Consider the following 19,496-nt stretch of genomic DNA (forward strand, 5'->3'; position numbering starts at 1 on the left):
GATGAGCCCTTAATTTTGAATGAATAAATGAATGAATGAGTGAAATGTGATAGTTAATATGCTCATGTCATCACTCACTAAGTGTTATAATAATCTATTTGTAAAATCTAAGAGAACTGGAGTTACATATGCTGAAGAGGAGGAGGCTGAAGTAAATGAATACTGGTTTCAACAATAAGAAAAATGACCTGACTTTTCATGTACAATGTCTCACAACATCATCAGAAAAAATCATTTGCTCTTCAGCTAATCATTAACACCAAACACTTGTAATGACCCTCTGAGTAGTTTACGAGTACAATGTGACTGAGTGCTCACAACTGCCCACTACTTAGTTTGACAACTCTATTGAGCCTTCTCTCTTCCCCACAGGCCCCTGGACTCTGGCTCTTCCTCATATTTAAGTAAGTACTAAGGTACTCAACATCTTTCCTTAACGGCTCATTTTGAAAATAATCTATCACAGAGAGAAAGATATCCTATTGACATCTTTCACTCTGTCTGCTTGTCCCACCTCCTGGCCCTCTTCCTATGAAGTTCCTGCTATCCCTGCTTACCCCTCCCTATAAAAGAAAAACGTTTCTCTTCTTGTTTGAGTTTGAGATGCTTGCAGGTCCTTAGGTCCAAGTGTTCCCCTATTGCAATAGTCTTTTCTAATAAAGTTTCCTTACTTAAATCCAGATTTACTTTTGTCAACAGGCTCTGGAAATACATTGCCGGGTTTTTAATTCCTGTCTACCACAAATAACTGTGTAAACTGTGGGCAAGTTGCTTAATGAATCTAAGCCTATTTTTAGACCTCTTCTGAGATCATAGGGCTATAATGAAGATTAAAGAAGTTAATACATATAAACCACTTACACTCAGTAAATCTCTTACTAGAACCCTGTGAATTTTAAGTTAAGTGTTATGACTAGGCTAAAGTACCCAATTGTCTGGTCAAACACCAGTGTATATGTTGCTGTGAAGGTTTTTTATGTTTGTTTGTTTGTTTGTTTAGATGAATTAACTTTTCAACCAGTTGACTTTTAGTAAAGCAGATTACCATACGCACTGTAAATGGGTCTCAGCCACAGTTGAAGACCTTCAGAGCAAAGACTGAAGTTTCCAGAAGAAGAAATTCTGCCTCAAGACTGCAACACAGAAGTCCTGCTTGAGTTTCCTTCCTATAGATTTTGGACTCAAGATTGTAAGATCAACTCTTACCTGAATCTCCAAGTTGCCCCCCAGATTTCAGAGTTGCCAGCCACCAAAATCATGTGAGCCAATTTCTGATTCATTCTCCGTCTTTCTCTCTGTCTCTCATTACAGACACACACACACACACACACACACGCACATGCACACGTGTGTGTGTGCATGTGTGTGTGCGTGTGTGTGTGTATTATTGGCTCTATTTCTCTAATACACAGTCTCTGCGTTAGGAATACAGATAGAAATACTAGGAAGTCCACTAGGGCAGGAAAAGAAAACATAGTTTCTTAATGTGCCTTTGCTCCAGCTTTTCTTTTTGCCCCAAATACCTTCTCTCTTTTCTGTATATTTCTAGCACTTAGAATAGTGCCTAGATGACAGAGATTAATAAATGTTTGCTAAATAAATAAAAGAATGACGAACAAGTAATGATCCTTATCCTGCATAGCACACACTCTAGTGGAAGATACCAACGTGTAAACAAATGATTATTTTACCCTCAAGGAATTAACAATGGCAACACAGTGGAAGAAGGGATTAATTTAGCCTGAAAATGTCAGAGAAGGTTCTCTCGGGGAGAAGAAAGGTTCATCTGGAAGAGAGAGGCAGAAGAATATTCTAGGCATAGGGGAAAGCTTGAGCAAAGACCCTGGGGACACAGCACTAAGTGTGTTTCCCATCTTTGGATTTATAGACCACTGATGACCAAAATACAGATGCATTTCTACCAGTTCACTCTCTCTTGCATATCCTACCAGGGATCAATGGAAAGTAGCTGGCCTGAGATGGTGAGGGAACTGTAACCCCAGAGTTAATGAGGGAAATGATCATCCCTCACCCTAACTCCTAGTCACCACAGACAGAAAGTGGCTTGGGCATAAGTCAAGATGAAATTGATGCTCCTAAAACCATTTCTAAAAAGGTTCTGGAAAAGAAGTCCCAAACTCAAGATTTTGGACTACTTTCCCAGTGTCTTCTAACACACTGATTCAATCCTCTGCACTCATTAAAAACACTGTTCAAAGAATACATGCCTTATCTCAGGAAACCTGAATACGACGTCCCCAGGGCCGCAGAAGGGGTCAAGGGAGGAAATGACTGAGAGGGACTGTAGGGAAGGGAGCTGTGGTCTGGGGTGTGGGGTGGGGGAGTGGAGGGAAGAAGGGGTCAGGACAAGGTGAGAGGAGGAGAAGGAAGCATCAGGGCCTTATGTACGTCATACTCAGTTGACCTACAAAATGCTAAAAGCAGACAGGAATTTGCTTGAAGACAGAAGTGAGGCTGATGGAGATGGAGTCCTGGCCCAGGGCCTTCTGCGCCACCACATGCCTCCACTTGGGGCTAAAGTGCCATTTGCATCCTGGATTGTGACAATGGAGCAATCCGATGTGCAGATGTCCTCGGAAACAATTAGATACCAGATGGAAATCCGAGCGTCAAAAGTTCTACCAACAAGAATGAGGAAATCAGATGGGGGGAAGTGATACTTGGTATCTGTGATTGTTTTCCATTGCTCACAGCCTAACTCCTGCTAGGTCCAACCTTGTCCCCATGCTGCTGTCCGAATAACGTCCTTTCTATGACAGTTACAGTCAGGATAGAGTAACTGGCTGTAGCATTTCAGAGTCACAGAATGTTAGACGTAGAAGTAAAGTTAAAGTTCTCCTACACATTTATACACAGGAACACTTTACCAGCTCAGACTCACCCTAAGAGTTAGTATGACATGAAAATTGAGACAACAGAATGCAGCAGTTAACACCTTGAACTCTAAATTCAGACACACGTGGTTTTGAATCCTTATTAGCCCTCTGATCTTATTTAACTTCTTTACACACTAGTATCCTAATCTGTAAAATTAAAGCAGTATTTGTATGTATGTACTTGTAATAACTGTAACACACACTGTCCCACAAACTGGAAGGCTTAAAACAACAGAATTTATTCTTTCATAGTTTTGGAGGCCAGAAGCCTGAAACCAAGGTGTCAGCAGGGCCATACTCCCTCTGGAGACTCTGAGGGAGAAGCCATTCCATGCCACCCTCCTAGCTTCATGGGGCTGCCAGCAATCTCTGGAGTTCCTTGGCGGGCAGCTGTGTCACTCCAATCTCTGGCCTCATAGTCACATGGCCTTCTTCCTTCTGTGTGTTCTTGTGTCCAAATTCCCTCCTTTTTATAAGGGCATCCACCAGTCATTGGATTAAGACCCACTCTAATCTAGTATGACATCATCTCCGCTTCATCTACAAAGATTTCATTTCCAAATAAGGTCATATTCATAGGTTTTGGTGGAAGGAAATTTGGGGTGACACTATTTCACCTAGTATAGTACCTTACATAATTATTTTGGAGATTAAATAAAACAATGCATATAAAGTGTTTAGAGAGATGACAGGCACATATTATGCTACATATATATGTGCATATATATATATATATATATATATATATGACTATACATATATATATATATATGTAACACATATACGTGTATGTGTATACAGTAATCCTTCCCTATGTATAGTGGATACATTCCAAGTACCCCAGTGGACGCTTGAAACAATGGATAGTACTAAATCCTATATATACCATGATTTTTCCTATACATATATACCTATGATAAAGTTTAATTTATAAATTAGGCACATGTAGGATAGATGTTGAAGAAAATTTGCCTTCATTGGTTGATGTGAGCTTTTGTCTATTAGCTTTTGTCTGTTCCTGTATGTGAAATGATTTCTGTGCTGTGATCAGGGCTTGAGTAAATTCCCCCTTTGGCATCATTTTCCTGAGCAGGGGAGATATGGGATGAGGTTGCTTTTTTGTCCCCCTTTGGTCTCATTCTCCCGAGCAGGGGAGACATGTGATGAGGTTTTCTGTTTGGTCTTATTCTCCCGATCAGGGGAAATAAGACATGATGTTTGTCGTTCTTTCTATGTTGTGAGGTGATGGTTAGCTTAGGGTTAAAGAAATTCTTGATCAGGGGTTGAGAGAATTCCCTCTTTGTTCTGTATGTTTCACCCATATCAGCAGATGAACTAAAGAAGTAGCTAAGTTATATCACGTTGCCAGGCTTTGGAAGACCTTGGGCAGATGGTCCCAAGCAAGAGCAGTAGGTATTGCTTATCCGGATGAATTGGCCCTTTGGCTGGATGGGCAACCCTCCCGGAACTGACCATTCCTTGAGAGGGGAGGCAGGAACATAAAACTTGGCTCAGGGGTGCATCTAAAGAGATATATAAGATAGACCTCAGGGGGACTGATATTGATTGATTGCTGTTTCAAAAAATTGCTATTCAGAAGATTTGCTGTTTCAGGACTGATTTTCAGGATTGGATTGTTTCAGAGGAAGAGATCGGAACTTGCCTCAATGGACAGCAGAGACTTCTTTTGCTGGTGAATTGTCATCATTCTAGTATCTTTGGGAACTTGTACATAACTTACAGTTTGCAGTATCAGAAGACGTCTTAACTTCTAACAACAACAACAACATTCTTCAGATTGTTAACACCTTGAAAACTTATATACAGCTTGCAGCTTTTAGCATCAGAAGACGCCTTGACTTCTAACAACAACAAAGACTACAGCAGCAACATTCTTGGGAACTAGCAAGCAGCGGTGTGGGAGACGCCTGAGTTTCTCTCAGCTACAGACTTGGCAAGGTTTGGATTTATGACTTTTCCAGTGTTGTTCTCCGCTAGTTTGGTGAGCTTTCAGCATCTACTGTAATAGTCACTATTCTACAGAGCTTATTACTGCTTTTGGATACTCCTTATTAATGTTATTTGTGTATTCAGCCAAGTGATTTTCGATCAATAGTAAACATGTTGGGATCTCTTAAACTTATAAGTATGTGTACTCTTTTGACATGACATTGTTATCAATGTATACAGTTTAGTCTTAACCACCTTTACTTTCTGTCATTAGCATATTCTGTTAATTGCCTTTGTCTTTTGCTATTGCATATTGCTAAATAAATTGATTAGATACTGCTAAATAAATAATCAATTAGCCCCACTCTAGAGTATGTGCCTGCCCCCTTTTCTTTTCCCTGCTCATCATTATACCACAGTAAGAGATTGACAACAATAACTAATACAATAGAACAATTATAACAATACACTGTAATGAGTTATACAATTGGGGTCACTCGTTTCAGGGGATCTCTTGTTGAAGTCTTTGTATAAGCAGAAAACTTTCTGGCGCAACTTTGTCGTGAACAGGAATACATTTTTCTGTTCACGACTTTCAGCCACAATCTAATGTTCTTTCCATCTTAACGAAGCATTTATCATGCATTATAGCTGTAACTTTTGCAGTTTGAGGTGCAACAGCAAAACTAGCACAATTTTTTTTTTTATTCTTCACAAAATCACGGATCGAAGATTCATTCTTACTACTATAGATCTTAGCAACCTCAGCATATTTTCTTTTTTTCTTTCTTTCTGTATTAAGTCCAGTACCTTCATGTTTTCAGCTAACGGAAGCATTTTGAAGCTTCCTTTCGGCACATCCAAATTGCCAGCACCATTACTCTTACACTTTGGGGCTATTATTAAGTAACATAAGGGCTACTTGAGCAGAAGCACTGCGATACTCCACAATCGATTGGATAACAGAGAGGGCTAAGTGACCAACGGGCAGGGAGACTCTACGGTGCAGAGAAGGTGGGCGAAGGGATGATTCATATCCCGCGTGGGACGGTGCAAGATTTCATCACACTCCTCAACATGGCACGCAATTTAAAACTTACAAATTATTTGTTTTTGAAATTATCAATTTAATATTTTCAGATCATGGCTGACCAGTCACTGAAACCATAGTAACACCACAGTAAGTAAAGCCCACAGTAAGGAAAGTAAAATTGCAGATAAGGGGAGAACACTGTATATACCTATATCACACACGTTGCCTTAGCAGAAAAGAACAAATTTTTTAAATGCTCTGAATTTTTTATACTAATAATGTGAACTTTTCCCTTTCAATTGTTTCCAAAGGTACTATACAATTTCTATACCTCATTATCTCATGTTTATATTAATGCCCTGAGCATGTGTCTGTCCTCAGTCTTTTTCTCCTCTATAATTTCATTATAATGTATGATACAAGTGCCCCAAACATTCCAAAAGCTGTTTTTATTCCTATATAGTAAAACCTACTGTGATTATTTTTGAATCACATGCCAGACACAGTTTTGAGTTAGCCACTCTTTATTGCTTCAATACCACCTCTTAATTCCCTTTCAAATCATAACAGTAGCTAACATTTATTATGCATGTAGTAATACATGACAGATATCATTTGAAGTTCCTTGCATGCGTTATCTAACTAATCCTCACAGCCACTTATGAGAGTGGTTTGCCTCTCTGCTTCTTAACCTTATTTGAAGGATCAGAAGGTGAGACGCAGAAAGTGCCCTGGCCAGGGACACGCAGCTCATGAGTATTAATGTAGGGATGGAACTCATCACTCGAACTGAGAATTATTACAGAATCATTGATGTTATCTCCCAACAATGCTTCTATTGTGACGCTCTCACATCAGAAACCTGATTTTATCTGCCTCTGTTCCTGCACTCAAGCTGTTTTCCACAACCAAAAAATCCCTTTCTCTTCTCCAAACTCTAAAATTTTTCCACAGAGCAGTTTCAGATTCATCTCATCCCAACCTCACCCCAACAAATGCCCACTGCATTTCCTTTTAAATGGATCAATTTCTAGTTTGTTTGTTTTCTCAAGGACAGTGTCCTTCCGTTGAGATTATAAATGCTTTTGAAGCACATTTTTTCTCTCCCTTTATTCAATCATTCTTATAGTACCTGGCAAAATTGTGACTACACAGTGGGCCGTTAACATAATTAATACTTCTCAGGAATATAAATTTGGTATTGGTGAACTATTAAGCCACTCATTAAATTCAAACAGAAACCCTCAGAATTTAAATGCACTTAATTTCCAACTCTTTATGATTCGAAGACTGGTTTTGAAATGGGAACCTTTAATTACCTAGCAGCTGTTACCTATTAATTGAAAGCATCATGGTCCAGTGAACATAGCTCTGTGAAATTCAAAACTGCCTGGGGTTCCTGGACCAGCATGTACACAAGCTATGTACATCTAGCCTTTCAGATCCCTAATGCAGACATTGCCGGTAGCTGAAAAGCTTCCCTTTTCTCTAAAAAACCTAGAAATGGCCCTTTTGTTCCTGTGTCTGCCCCATTAAACATCTTATCTGAGCTCTCTATCTTCCCATAGCCTCTCCCTCCACTGCCAAGTTAAAGAACAGGACTAACTTACAGCTTAGCTTCGAGGATTTCTGTTGCCATGTTATTGAGACTTTAACAAGATAGGGGTGGTTCTGATAAACCTGTTATTTCTCTCACTCTGCTCAGGCTTGGTACTGCTCTAGAACATGGAAGATGCAGACAACAGTATACTGCTGTCATTTCACTGGCTATGGTCCTTTCCCCTATTTCTTCCTTAAATACAGGATAATGCTGTATATGTGCTTTACAACCCAAGTATCTAATCTAATACACAAGACATTTATATTTGTTGAATTCAACTCTTTCAGAGACGGTCTAGTCATGCCATGTCAAGTATAACACTCCTAGTTTTGTGTTCTAGAAGTATTTATCCTTGTAGAGAACTTAACAGACATCACACATGTGCATTTATTATGAACAGTTATTATGTTCATAATAAATGCCATGTAGGGAGCCACGGTTGGGTACCTACTTGGTGGATATGGCTACTGTTCTAAGGGTGGTAGAGCCTTGGTTTTAATCTCTGAGAGGGTCAGCCTAAATCCACTTATTTATTGTCACATTTTCTAAGTGCCAATTTGTGCATCTGGTCATGGGGAAGTCAGGGAAAGAGAATGTGCCTTCAGGAAAAATCTATACCCACCATTAGGGAAATGGTGCTAGAGCAGATGGGTCATCTCCATAAAGACAGAAATAATTAAAGGGTAGCAGTGAAACATTATAATTGCCTCCATTTTCATTTACATTGTGGATACTAAAATATAAGTAAATAATTTATTAACAATTTATTTATTTATGCAGTAACCAACTACTTAAAAATTTTAACTTCTGTGCCAAGGAAAGACCTGGACTAAGTATTCACAAGCTCTAAGTTAACAGGCAGTCTCATTTCGTGCTTCACATATAAAACACTTAGGAAATATATGAAATTTATTCTTTGACTAAGGCTACACATTTACAGGTGGGGGCTGCCATGGGAGAGAAAACTTGGTTCTAATGACTTATTTATGAAATTCTAAGTGAGGAATTTCAGCCTAACAATAGATCACTCAATATACACTGAGTATCCACTGCATTCTAGGTGTATTCTTAGAGGGCTCTGGTGAATATACGAACAGTTGACCCTCCTGTAAAATATTTCAGGGAGGTACAACCATTAATACTTTACAAATGTGCACTTATATCAACATGACATCAAGATTTCTGGGCCATAAGACCAGGAGAGTGATAGGGACATTAACTGAAATAGAGAAGAGAAGAGAAAAATTTGGTTTGGGAGGAGATGAAAATAGATACTCAGTTTGGAACATGATAAGTTAGAAATGTAAGACCATTACAAAGGTGGAATCTAGAGCTCAGAAGAAAAATCTGGATATAATTTGGGAATCACTTGAGTGGATAGAGGTGGATGCAGAGGGAAAAGGTGAGGCATTCCAGAGAGGATGGGTAAAAAGAGAAGAGAGTTAGGGTATGAGCCTTAGACCACTGACTTTAGACCTCAGCCCTCCAAGGAAACCGGGCCCAGGGGCGTGAGAGGTTAGAGAAGGAAACAGAGTCTCATATTGTTGTAACTTTATATTTCCTTTTTTCCCCTAAGATATTACTTCGAATTTTAGGTTAAAATGGAGATATAAATGAAGTTTGATATCACTTTTCTATAACTATACTTATATATTCTTTGCATGGCTGAAATAGTAAATATTTGGCATAGAAATTAACATAAAATTATCTTAAATTCTAAAAAAAATAACGGGGCTAATCAGGGGAAGAGGAGGGAAAACAACAGAGCATAAAGAAAATTGATCCCCACCTTTGGCTATTCTCTTGACAGTGGGAAGAGAGCTCAACTAGACAAGAGGAAGAAAGAAATCCAACTGGCAGTAGAGGCAAATAATTTGAGGAGTTGATGGTTTAGCTCATTTACCACCAGAAATTAGCTTGAGAAGTGGCATGTTACAAGAAAAACATTTTAATTTAAAAAATTGAGGAGGTGGGAGAAAACTTTTGGAGGTGATGGGTGAGTTGTGGCCTCTATTCTGGTGATCATTTCACAGGTGTATGCTTATCTCTAAAGTCATCAAGTTGTATACATTAAATATGTAAAGCTGTTTGTATGTCAGTCATATCTCAATAAAGTGGTTTTAAAAAAAATCAGTTTGAGAGACAATACAGTGTTATGGACAAAGCCATGGTTTCCAAACTCAGGTGGACCGGAGAGCATACCTATAATTACTTCTTCTAAGGCTCAATATTTTCACCCGTATAATGGGGAGAAAATTCTATCTATTGCATATGGTTATCAGGAGAATTAAGTGACTAAAATCAAGTAAGGTACAGACAGTGCTGAGTATGCCTGAAAAGTACTAGTTAATAACAGCGTAATGAAGTCACTCCATTGCCGTTTATATTAATTTAATAAAACCATATTGTGAGTTAATTAGTAAAAACTGATATTTGGGAGTAGCAATTCTAACAGAGGAAATTGCATTCCCATTTATGTTTTTTTTAAATTTTAAATCAATGTAGGGATATTCTCCGCCTACAGTCTAATTTAGATTTGCTCCGACAACTACTGCCTGGTGAACTTGGACAAATCCCTTCACTCTTTCACTCAGCACCTCTGGGAGGTGTTCTTATAGTAATTATTGTATATAGAATGTGCTGTTACTTTACTTAGACACAGAATCACGATCCATATTTGAAAACTTTGGGACCATGTATGTTACTAAATTTATTATTTTTCAGTTGAAAAGGTTAAAAAATATAAATAGTTCAGAACGAATTTTGCCACTACAAGAATTACAAAAACAAACAAACAAACAAACAAACAAACAAACAAAAAACCCAACAACTTGGTTTTCAGAGATTTTGACTTTGAAATGTGGTTAATGGATATTGTGGGTCTATACTCTTTACATGACTGTTTTAGATTAATTCAACAACGGGTTTCAGAGCTAATCAAGATAAATAAATTTATATTTGCTTCCTTGATGCCTTCCATATTTATATCTATAGCTGGAAAGTTTCTCTCACACTAAAACTTTGGAATGTAGAATCTAAAAACAAAGACAGATAAATTCATGCATAAGAATATACAAAAGATGAAATGTATAATAGTTTTGTAAAAACAACTGAAATTTGGACTGAGTTGTCTCAATACAATTTTATACTACAAGCCAACCAATTTAAAGAGATAAATCAACTGACTCTTATAGCTTTCGAGTTTTGAAGGAATTGACTTTACCACTATATCTATTCATGCATGAGATAATAATGAATTTTGCAACACACTCTCATCTTCAAAGGAAACAATTTCATTTTAAAAAAAAGTTTCATTAACAATTCCAATGAACAATTTGCAAGGAAATCACTTGTTTTTCAGATAGATAATTCTTAAAAACAGAATTTTGTTTTTTGTTTTTCATCTTTCCTAGGAGACTTGGAACTTTTAACTATGTTCATTGTAAAGAGATTTTTTTCCTTGAATATTTCAGATAGTTAAAAGAAAGCCCCTAATATTTAAAAGAAATAGTATCCCCTACTTCCCCACCAAACAACAACTATACAGATCATTAATTATGAATACAAAATGGACTCTAATAATTCCAATAGCTATGTCAGTCACAGAGTGACAGTTATGCCAGAGCATCACGTGAAAGGTGAAGCCCTAACCAGATAACTCCAGACGCAGGGTGGATGGAGTGTGACCATCTGGACGGCTTTATTGAACTGCAGATGGATGTACCATACCCAGACACAAATTCAGAGCTCTCTGATGGCTCATCATTCAGGCCTCAACTGACAAGCTGACAGCCACATCTGCACTCGTCCCAAACAGAGCACTTGAAGCCTCGCCCACTGACTGTCTCACAAGCCTGAGCTGATACCCAAAGCTATGCACCCCAGCACCGTAGGGACCCTCACTGAACACTGAACTCTATCTGTCTCTCATCCTTCTTTCCTAAGCCTCTGTTTGCCTTGCTTAACTCTAATGCTTGCAAACCTGTGTGACCCTCTTGTGTGAAACCACTCTACCTTCACTATTGGCCGGAGCCTTGGCTAATGCCCATGGCTAATTCCCCTACTGGGGAAACCCAGTAGGACTAAATCCATGTCTTTACTCTAATAGTCTGACATTGTGAAAAGACACAAAGGTGTGGGAGACTGCTACTTTGATAGTCATGTCTCGCTCATGACAATCAACAAACAAAAAACATGAGAAACCACATCAGAAAATGTTTTTCTTTATGTCATATACCTTCTTTGTCATCGTGATGGATAATTGCATCCTGTATCATGTCAGCGAGGTGAAAACGAACTTTCTGATTCTTCCCATGCTTCAGTTTTTTCAGGAATCCTTCCTGCTTCTGAAAAGCCTTCTCTCTTTCATAGTAGGCTTTAATTTGTTCACAGCGCATGCGTTTCACCAGCCTCTGCCTTTGGCCAAGGGGAAGGGTCTCCAGCAAGCACTGGTCAATTTCCATTTCATGGGATCGAAAAACATTACATAGCTGAAAGCAACCTGAAAGAAACACAATGGGAAAATCACAAGACCCATTATTACAATGAATGTAGGCATAGTAGCACTACAGAACATGCTTGATTTTCTATTATCCATCACACAAGTCAGAAACTCATTAATTTCTCTTTGTGTTTGACATACAAATACAAAGTCCTATTTACAGATGAAAAGCAAAGAGAGTTGGTATTTTACTCAAGAATGCATGGTAATAAAAATAAATAATAGAATTAAATAGAGATGTGTGGTTTTGCTTAACATCTAATAATCCATGTTTTCCTATTCTTTAAATCTACACCAAAGTCCTAAAAATATTACTACTGCCTTTACATCTTTCATCTAATTGAATAATACTGACTAAATTTTGCATGGTAAATTTTGGCAGAAAGCCATTCTTTCAGCACACCCTAATAAAATTGGTTTTGCATGTCCTGATGACTCTGCTAATCTAATATAAAAGAATATATGTAAGCTATCAATTGTTTATATAAAACAAAGTTATACTATCAATTGTTTTACATGACACAGTGATCATTTTCCACAAATGTACTGCTAACCACTTTTCCTAGTGATTGGTAACATTCATTTCTAAGTGACCTAATAATGGTTAAGTATAAAGATTGAGCGATGGAATGGATCTTTTTCTCTTGGCAATTCAACATCATAGATAGAATTGTTGCTGCTGTGGTCTTCATCTTATTGATATAGTGATTAACGAATTGAGTTCTCAGTCCTAAAAATGAAAATACTCACTTTCTTTCAAGATGCTACTTCCTATAAACATCACCAAAACACTTGTAATGGAATTATACTAACTCACATATTTACCACTTGGTTAAAATTTTACTATTGGCAGAAAATTAATGTTAGAGCACTGAAAATTCCAAAATCTGCCTGACAACTAAGATATTCAGATAACTGTTTATATGTTCTTCTCTTAAGCTATTTATGATGCAAGTCTCAAGCAAGTAAAATAACTATGCATGCACGAAAATATGGTTCATCACATGCCGTATCTGAAAAGTTCATGCAGTAAGGGTACTGCCACTTCACCTTTGGAAAAGTGCCCTATTCCTTTGACAAGACAGCAAGTTGTGAAAATGCTATGTCCATTTCTCTTTTACTTGATGCTTTGCAAAGACCAGGCATGACCATCCCTATTTTGCAAGTAAAGAAAACTAAGTTGAGAGAGGCTGTGACATATCCAAGACCAAAGAGATGAATTTGTGACAGACATAGTGTTCCATGAAGGCTCAAGAAAAAAACAAACTAAGAGACAGTGATTCACTACAGCCACATATTTAATACATTTAAGGGGGTAGGAGAGAAGCAGTGTTGGAAATTTTGTTTTAGTTGTTAATTAGCATTTGACAATATTTTAGCCTCATATGTTTTCATAAATCTCTTCATAAGTATCTGAGTGAAGTTAGAAGTATCAAATAACCACCCATAAAATGTATCAAATAACCACCCATAAAAACCTAAACACAAAGAGACACCAGTGGTTCTGAAATAATGGATTTCCCCAAAGTATCTTTGTTTAGTAAAAGCCATGATTACTGTCAGAGTATGAGAGCTCATTAACAATGGACAGGAAACATCTTCTGCTTTCAAATCTGTTTAGAAAACTGCACCTGGTTTGATACATTGACTGACTCTCAGGACCCTTTGACTTCCATGACTTTCCTGGGTAATCTTCAGAACCAATGAAAAACATAAAGAGGTAAAACCAATAACACGACAGAGTGTCATGTGCTGCTTAGCATGCCGTTGAATGCGGAGGATAATCTAAGAAACACAATAAAGGTCTTAAATAACGGTTAAGGAGTGTGTGGTGAAAGCTCACAACTCATTAACCAACTCTCTCAGGTTGTCAAAAAGGAGCACTGAGAGTTGTTTGTAAGTTAATTTATGATTTGGAAAATCAGAAGCTAATGATGTTAATTTTCAAATCCGCATATGTATAAAAGATTGATTTATTGTTTTCTTGTTAAATAATTCCCCATGCTGTGATTTTAAATGAGCTAAACACTGATTTTATTTCATATTCTGAAATATATACATTTTTTTCTTTACTTGTATATGTGCTGCTATCAATCTATAAGACAGTAGCTAAAAACAGTTACAGGGAAAATAGTGTTGAGGAAGTCTGCTCAAAATTTATTGAACTTCATCATTGGGACACTAAAAAGAACAGTAATTAATACCGCAGGTGATTATCTGGACAGCCCAGTCAGGCAGGTGGTCAAGGCTGCAAGAGAAAGTACATGAATCTGAGCTGGGCAAAGCTGGTTTGTATCTTGGGGATGGAGGTGCCAGCAGGTACTTGTTTTCACTTGTACACAATTTTCAAAGAAGGAAAAAATTTTCAAGAACTCATGAATGATTTATACAATTGATTAGGTCTTAGGCCACAATGCAAAGCAAATTTCAACAAATGGTAAGGAACTGAAATTATACAGGCTTTTTCTTAACACAATTGATATCAAGTACAAAAGCCAAATCACACTTTCAAATATGTTTAGAAAGTTAAAAAGTTGATTCTAAATAAAGCATAGTTTAGGGGGAAAAAGTAATAGAAATGATAAATTTTTAGAACAAACCACTGATAAAATAAAGTCTACATCAAAATTTCGTTGATGAAACTGAAACAGTCCATAGAAATAAATGTATAACTTTCAATGTATAAATTAGAAAAAATTGGGCTGGCCCGGTGGCTCAGGTGGTTAGAGCTCCATGTTACTAACGCCGAAGGCTGCCGGTTCGATTCCCACATGGGCCAGTGGGCTCTCAACCACAAGGTTGCCAGTTCGATTCCTCGACTGCTGCAAGGGATGGTGGGCTGTGCCCCCTGAAACTAGAAAACGGTAACTGGATCTGGAGCTGAGCTGCGCCATGCACAAGTAAGATTGAAAGACAACAACTTGAAGCTGAACGGCACCCTCCACAACTAAGATTGAAAGGACAACAACTTGACTTGGAAAAAAGGCCTGGAAGTACACACTGTTCTCCAATAAAGTCCTGTTCCCCCTGCCCCAATAAAATCTTAAAAAAAAAAAAATTAGAAAAAATTATGGTATCATAGCCAATGAGGAAAGCATCTGATTTATAGGCAAAAAAGAAAAATAAAGCAAGTCCAAAAGAAAAGAAAGAATAAAATAATAAAATAAGAGTACTAAGTAATAGAAATTAGGAAATAACAAAGATGAAGAAAGACCTGAGAAATGGACAATATCTAGAAAAACATCACATTAAAAGAAACTGAAGAAGAAATAAAAGACTTGAATACATTTATAATCATTACATTAAACTTAATCTAATCATGAAAGAAAAAAACAAAAAGCTAAACAAACAAATAAAAACATGATTCAGATGACATTGCAGGCATTTAGGGAATGGATAACCTTCACTTTTCCCCAATTCTAGAGAAAAGAAAAAAATGAAAATTATCTCAACTTATTTTTGGAGACTAACATAAATTTGATAGTTAAACCAAATGAGGACTCTTCAAAAAAGTGAGTTACAGACCAATCTATACATACAAACAGCCTATGTGAATATTAGCAAAATGAACCCAGAAGTACACAGTTTGTCCGTGAAATGAAAGGATGGTTTACTTTAGAACATCTATGAATATATGCCACTACTTTAGATTCTGTTTCAAATTTAATAAAGGAAGGCTTCTATCCTACCTCAAAAATGAAGGTTTTAGTCAGCATGAGCGAGAAAAAGAAAGAAAGTAGAGCCATAAAATGTGGGTAGGAGAGGGAAAAAAATCAGTTAACATTGTAAACACTGTTATCTACAAAGAAAAACAAAATATGACTCAGGTATTGGAACTGTTAGTCCAGAATTTTGCTCAATACAATTCAATATACACAATATACAGAAGAAAGCTATATTTTCAAACCTAACAATAGATGCAGAGCCTTACTAATGCATAGAAAAAACTGAAGATATCATTTCATACTCTGACAGAGATAATAAGTTCTGTAATACTGAAAAAATTAGTTAAATTTAAGATGTATTCTCTCACAGCCAACATACGGACTCTAGAAACCTTTTGAAATACATTGCAGATGAAGATAAACAAATACAAAATAATCTAGCATACAATGAAAAAGATTTGGAGTAACAAAAACCAACTTGTAAACAAGCTTCTCCTTTATTTTTGGAAGAAAGTAGTCTATCTCACCAATATCTCTTCAATATTTTTTATTTGTGGTACGGGTGGAAGAACAGACACTTAGATCTGTGGAACAGAATAGAGAACCTAGTAACAGTTCCACACAAATGCAGCCAACTGGTTTGTGACAAAAGCAAGTCAATTAGAATAGACGGCTCAGTATGTGATGTTGGAGCAGTTGGACATCCATAATCAAAAAAAATAAATAAATAAATATGAACCTTAACCCAAACCTCACACCTTACACAAAAATGAACGCAAAATGAATCATAGATTTAAATGTAAAACATAAAACGTAACACTTTTAGAACGCAGGAGAAAAATCTTTGAGACCTAGTGTTCTTAGTCTTGACACCAAAACACGGTTCATAAAAGAAAAAAAAAAAGATAAAATAGATTTTTGTCAAAACTAAAATCTTTGCTCTGTAAAAGGCCCCATTAAAAGAACAAAAATAAAAGCTACAGACTGGGGAAAAGTTCTTGCAAACCACATATCTGACAAAAGAATCACATCTAGAATATGTGAGGAACTCAAAACTCAACAGTAAAAACGCAAACAATCTAGTTAGAAACATGTGAAAAAGACAGGAAGAGACCTTTCACTGACATATACTGATGACAACCAAGCACATGGGAAGGTGTTCAACATCACCAGCCATAAGAGAAATGTAAATTAAAAGCACGATGACATATCACTACACAAGTTTGAAGAGCTCAAATAAAACTAAAATTTGTGACAATATCAAATACTTCATGAGGATGAGGAAAAACTGGATCTCTCAACATTGCTAGTGGGAATGTAAAATAGCACAGCCATTCAGGAAAATAGTGTGACCGTTTCTTAAAATAACTGCATTATGTGGTAAACTTTCTACATAATTATGAGGCTCATCAAGACCAGTCAGGTTGGTTTCCCATGCTGAGGCCAAGGCGAGTCGCAAACTTCAGATGAAAGCCTAACAGTTCCCTCTAAAAGTGGGTGTATCAGAGTGATCTATCTTGGAACGTTGTTAACCTACTATCTGGTGCCGAAACAACGGTCACAATGGAGCACCAACGGGAAAACATGACAAGAAAATTAGGATAAAGTGACAGTTTTGCTTGACTGATATTTCTTAAGTTGGATATTTTGTCCTTCATGAGTACACAGATCTCAAAAGCCTGGTAACGGACTAGACCTCTAGCCCTCCATCCTCGCGGCCTGCACCTCCCCCACTCTTCACCGTTTGTTACCCGGGAAACCGGCTGAGTTCACCCTCTTACCGGAAGCTGGTTTCATGGCAGCCACGAAGAAAGCAGTTTGGGCGCCATTGGTAGGGGCAGTGGACCAGGGCACCAGCTCCACGCGTTTTTTGGTTTTCAATTCAAAGACAGCCGAACTACTTAGTCACCATCAAGTGGAAATAAAACAAAAGTTTCCAAGAGAAGGATGGGTGGAACAAGACCCTAAGGAAATCCTGCAGTCTGTCTATGAGTGCATAGAGAAAACGTGTGAGAAACTTGGACAGCTCAATATTGATATTTCCAACATAAAAGCTATTGGTGTCAGTAACCAGAGAGAAACCACTGTAGTCTGGGACAAGGTAACTGGAGAGCCTCTCTACAATGCTGTAGTATGGCTTGATCTAAGAACCCAGTCTACCGTCGAGAGTCTTAGTAAAAGAATTCCAGGAAATAATAACTTTGTCAAGTCCAAGACAGGCCTTCCACTTAGCACTTACTTCAGTGCGGTGAAACTTCACTGGCTTCTTGAAAATGTGAAAAAAATTCAAAAGGCTGTTAAAGAAGATACAGCCCTTTTTGGGACCATCGATTCATGGCTTATTTGGAGTTTGACAGGAGGAGCCAATGGAGGTGTCCACTGTACAGATGTAACAAATGCAAGCAGGACGATGCTTTTCAACATTCATTCTTTGGAATGGGATAAAGACCTCTGTGACTTTTTTGATATTCCAATGAAAATTCTTCCAAATATCCGGAGTTGTTCTGAGATCTATGGCCTAATGAAAGCTGGGAGCTTGGAAGGTGTGCCAATATCTGGATGTTTGGGGGACCAGTCTGCTGCATTGGTGGGACAAATGTGCTTCCAGGATGGACAAGCCAAAAACACGTACGGAACAGGATGCTTCTTACTGTGTAATACAGGCCATAAGTGTGTATTTTCTGATCATGGCCTTCTGACCACAGTGGCTTACAAACTTGGCAGAGACAAACCAGTATATTATGCACTGGAAGGTTCTGTAGCTATAGCTGGTGCTATTAGTCGCTGGCTAAGAGACAATCTTGGAATTATAAAGACCTCAGAGGAAATTGAAAAACTTGCTAAAGAAGTAGGTACTTCTTATGGCTGCTACTTCATCCCAGCATTTTCAGGGCTATATGCACCTTACTGGGATCCCAGTGCAAGAGGGATCATCTGTGGGCTCACTCAGTTCACCAATAAATGCCATATTGCTTTTGCTGCACTAGAAGCTGTTTGTTTCCAAACCCGAGAGATATGGGATGCCATGAACCGTGACTGTGGAATTCCACTCAGTCACCTGCAGGTAGATGGAGGAATGACCAACAACAAAATTCTTATGCAGCTACAAGCAGACATTCTGTATGTCCCAGTAGTGAAGCCGGCGATGCCAGAAACAACTGCCTTGGGAGCCGCCATGGCAGCAGGGGCTGCAGAAGGAGTCGGAGTTTGGAGTCTCGAACCTAAGGATTTGGCAGCCGTCACGATGGAACGGTTTGAACCTCAGATCAACGCTGAAGAAAGTGAAATTCGTTATTCTACCTGGAAGAAAGCTGTGATGAAGTCAATGGGTTGGGTGACAAATCAGTCTTTGGAAAGTGGTGACCCTAGTATCTTCGGCAGTCTACCCTTCGGCTTTTTTATAGTGAGTAGCATAGTAATGCTAATCGGAGCAAGGTACATGTCAGGTATCCCATAAATAATACTAACACATGGAGTCCAACAATGTGAGATCTTTACCTAATGAGAGAATCCAGCGATTCTGTCTCTTAATTAATGTGATGACAGTATTCATAGACTGATTTTATTTATAAACCATTTGCTGCATGACGCTTGAAGTAGACCTGCAGCATAAGATAAAGAAAATGCAGCAGAATAGGGGAAATAAATGCTGGGAATGAAGTGCATTCTGATGAAAGATCAACCCATTCCCATTCGGGTCATGAGTAGAAATAAAAAGCTTATTGCCTATTTTTCCAAAAGAAAAACTGAATCACAATGAAAAACACAATGAAATAAAAATGTTACAATTTTCCCTATGAAGGAAATAAAAACATATTTTATCATTTATAAGCAAGAAGAATGTATATTT

General features: G+C 37.8%; 2 protein-coding genes across 6 annotated transcripts in view; one reads left to right on the top strand and one right to left on the bottom strand.

Annotated features, from left to right (window-relative positions):
* The window catches only part of MYO16 (myosin XVI), a 562,776-nt gene that overhangs the window by 396,236 nt on the left and 147,044 nt on the right, over nt 1-19,496 (bottom strand). For 4 of the 5 annotated variants that reach the window (XM_081047109.1, XM_081047111.1, XM_081047108.1 and 1 more), the window contains exon 2: nt 11,718-11,981. In XM_081047109.1, the coding sequence (XP_080903235.1) occupies nt 11,718-11,943 (226 nt within the window). In that variant the 5' untranslated portion in view covers nt 11,944-11,981. Of the gene's footprint in view, nt 1-11,717; nt 11,982-13,031; nt 13,136-19,496 lie in introns of all 5 variants that reach the window. The other variant, XM_081047110.1, reaches the window with a different exon arrangement.
* Nucleotides 17,436-19,103, top strand: LOC308496496 (glycerol kinase; the record flags this gene model as incomplete). Its single annotated transcript, XM_081045966.1, has 1 exon — nt 17,436-19,103. The coding sequence occupies exon 1, from the start codon at nt 17,442-17,444 to the stop codon at nt 19,101-19,103; it is 1,662 nt and encodes a 553-aa protein (XP_080902092.1). The 5' UTR covers nt 17,436-17,441.

This window comes from Rhinolophus hipposideros (assembly GCF_964194185.1).
Source record: "Rhinolophus hipposideros genome assembly, chromosome: 4".
NCBI classification, from domain to species: domain Eukaryota; kingdom Metazoa; phylum Chordata; class Mammalia; order Chiroptera; family Rhinolophidae; genus Rhinolophus; species Rhinolophus hipposideros.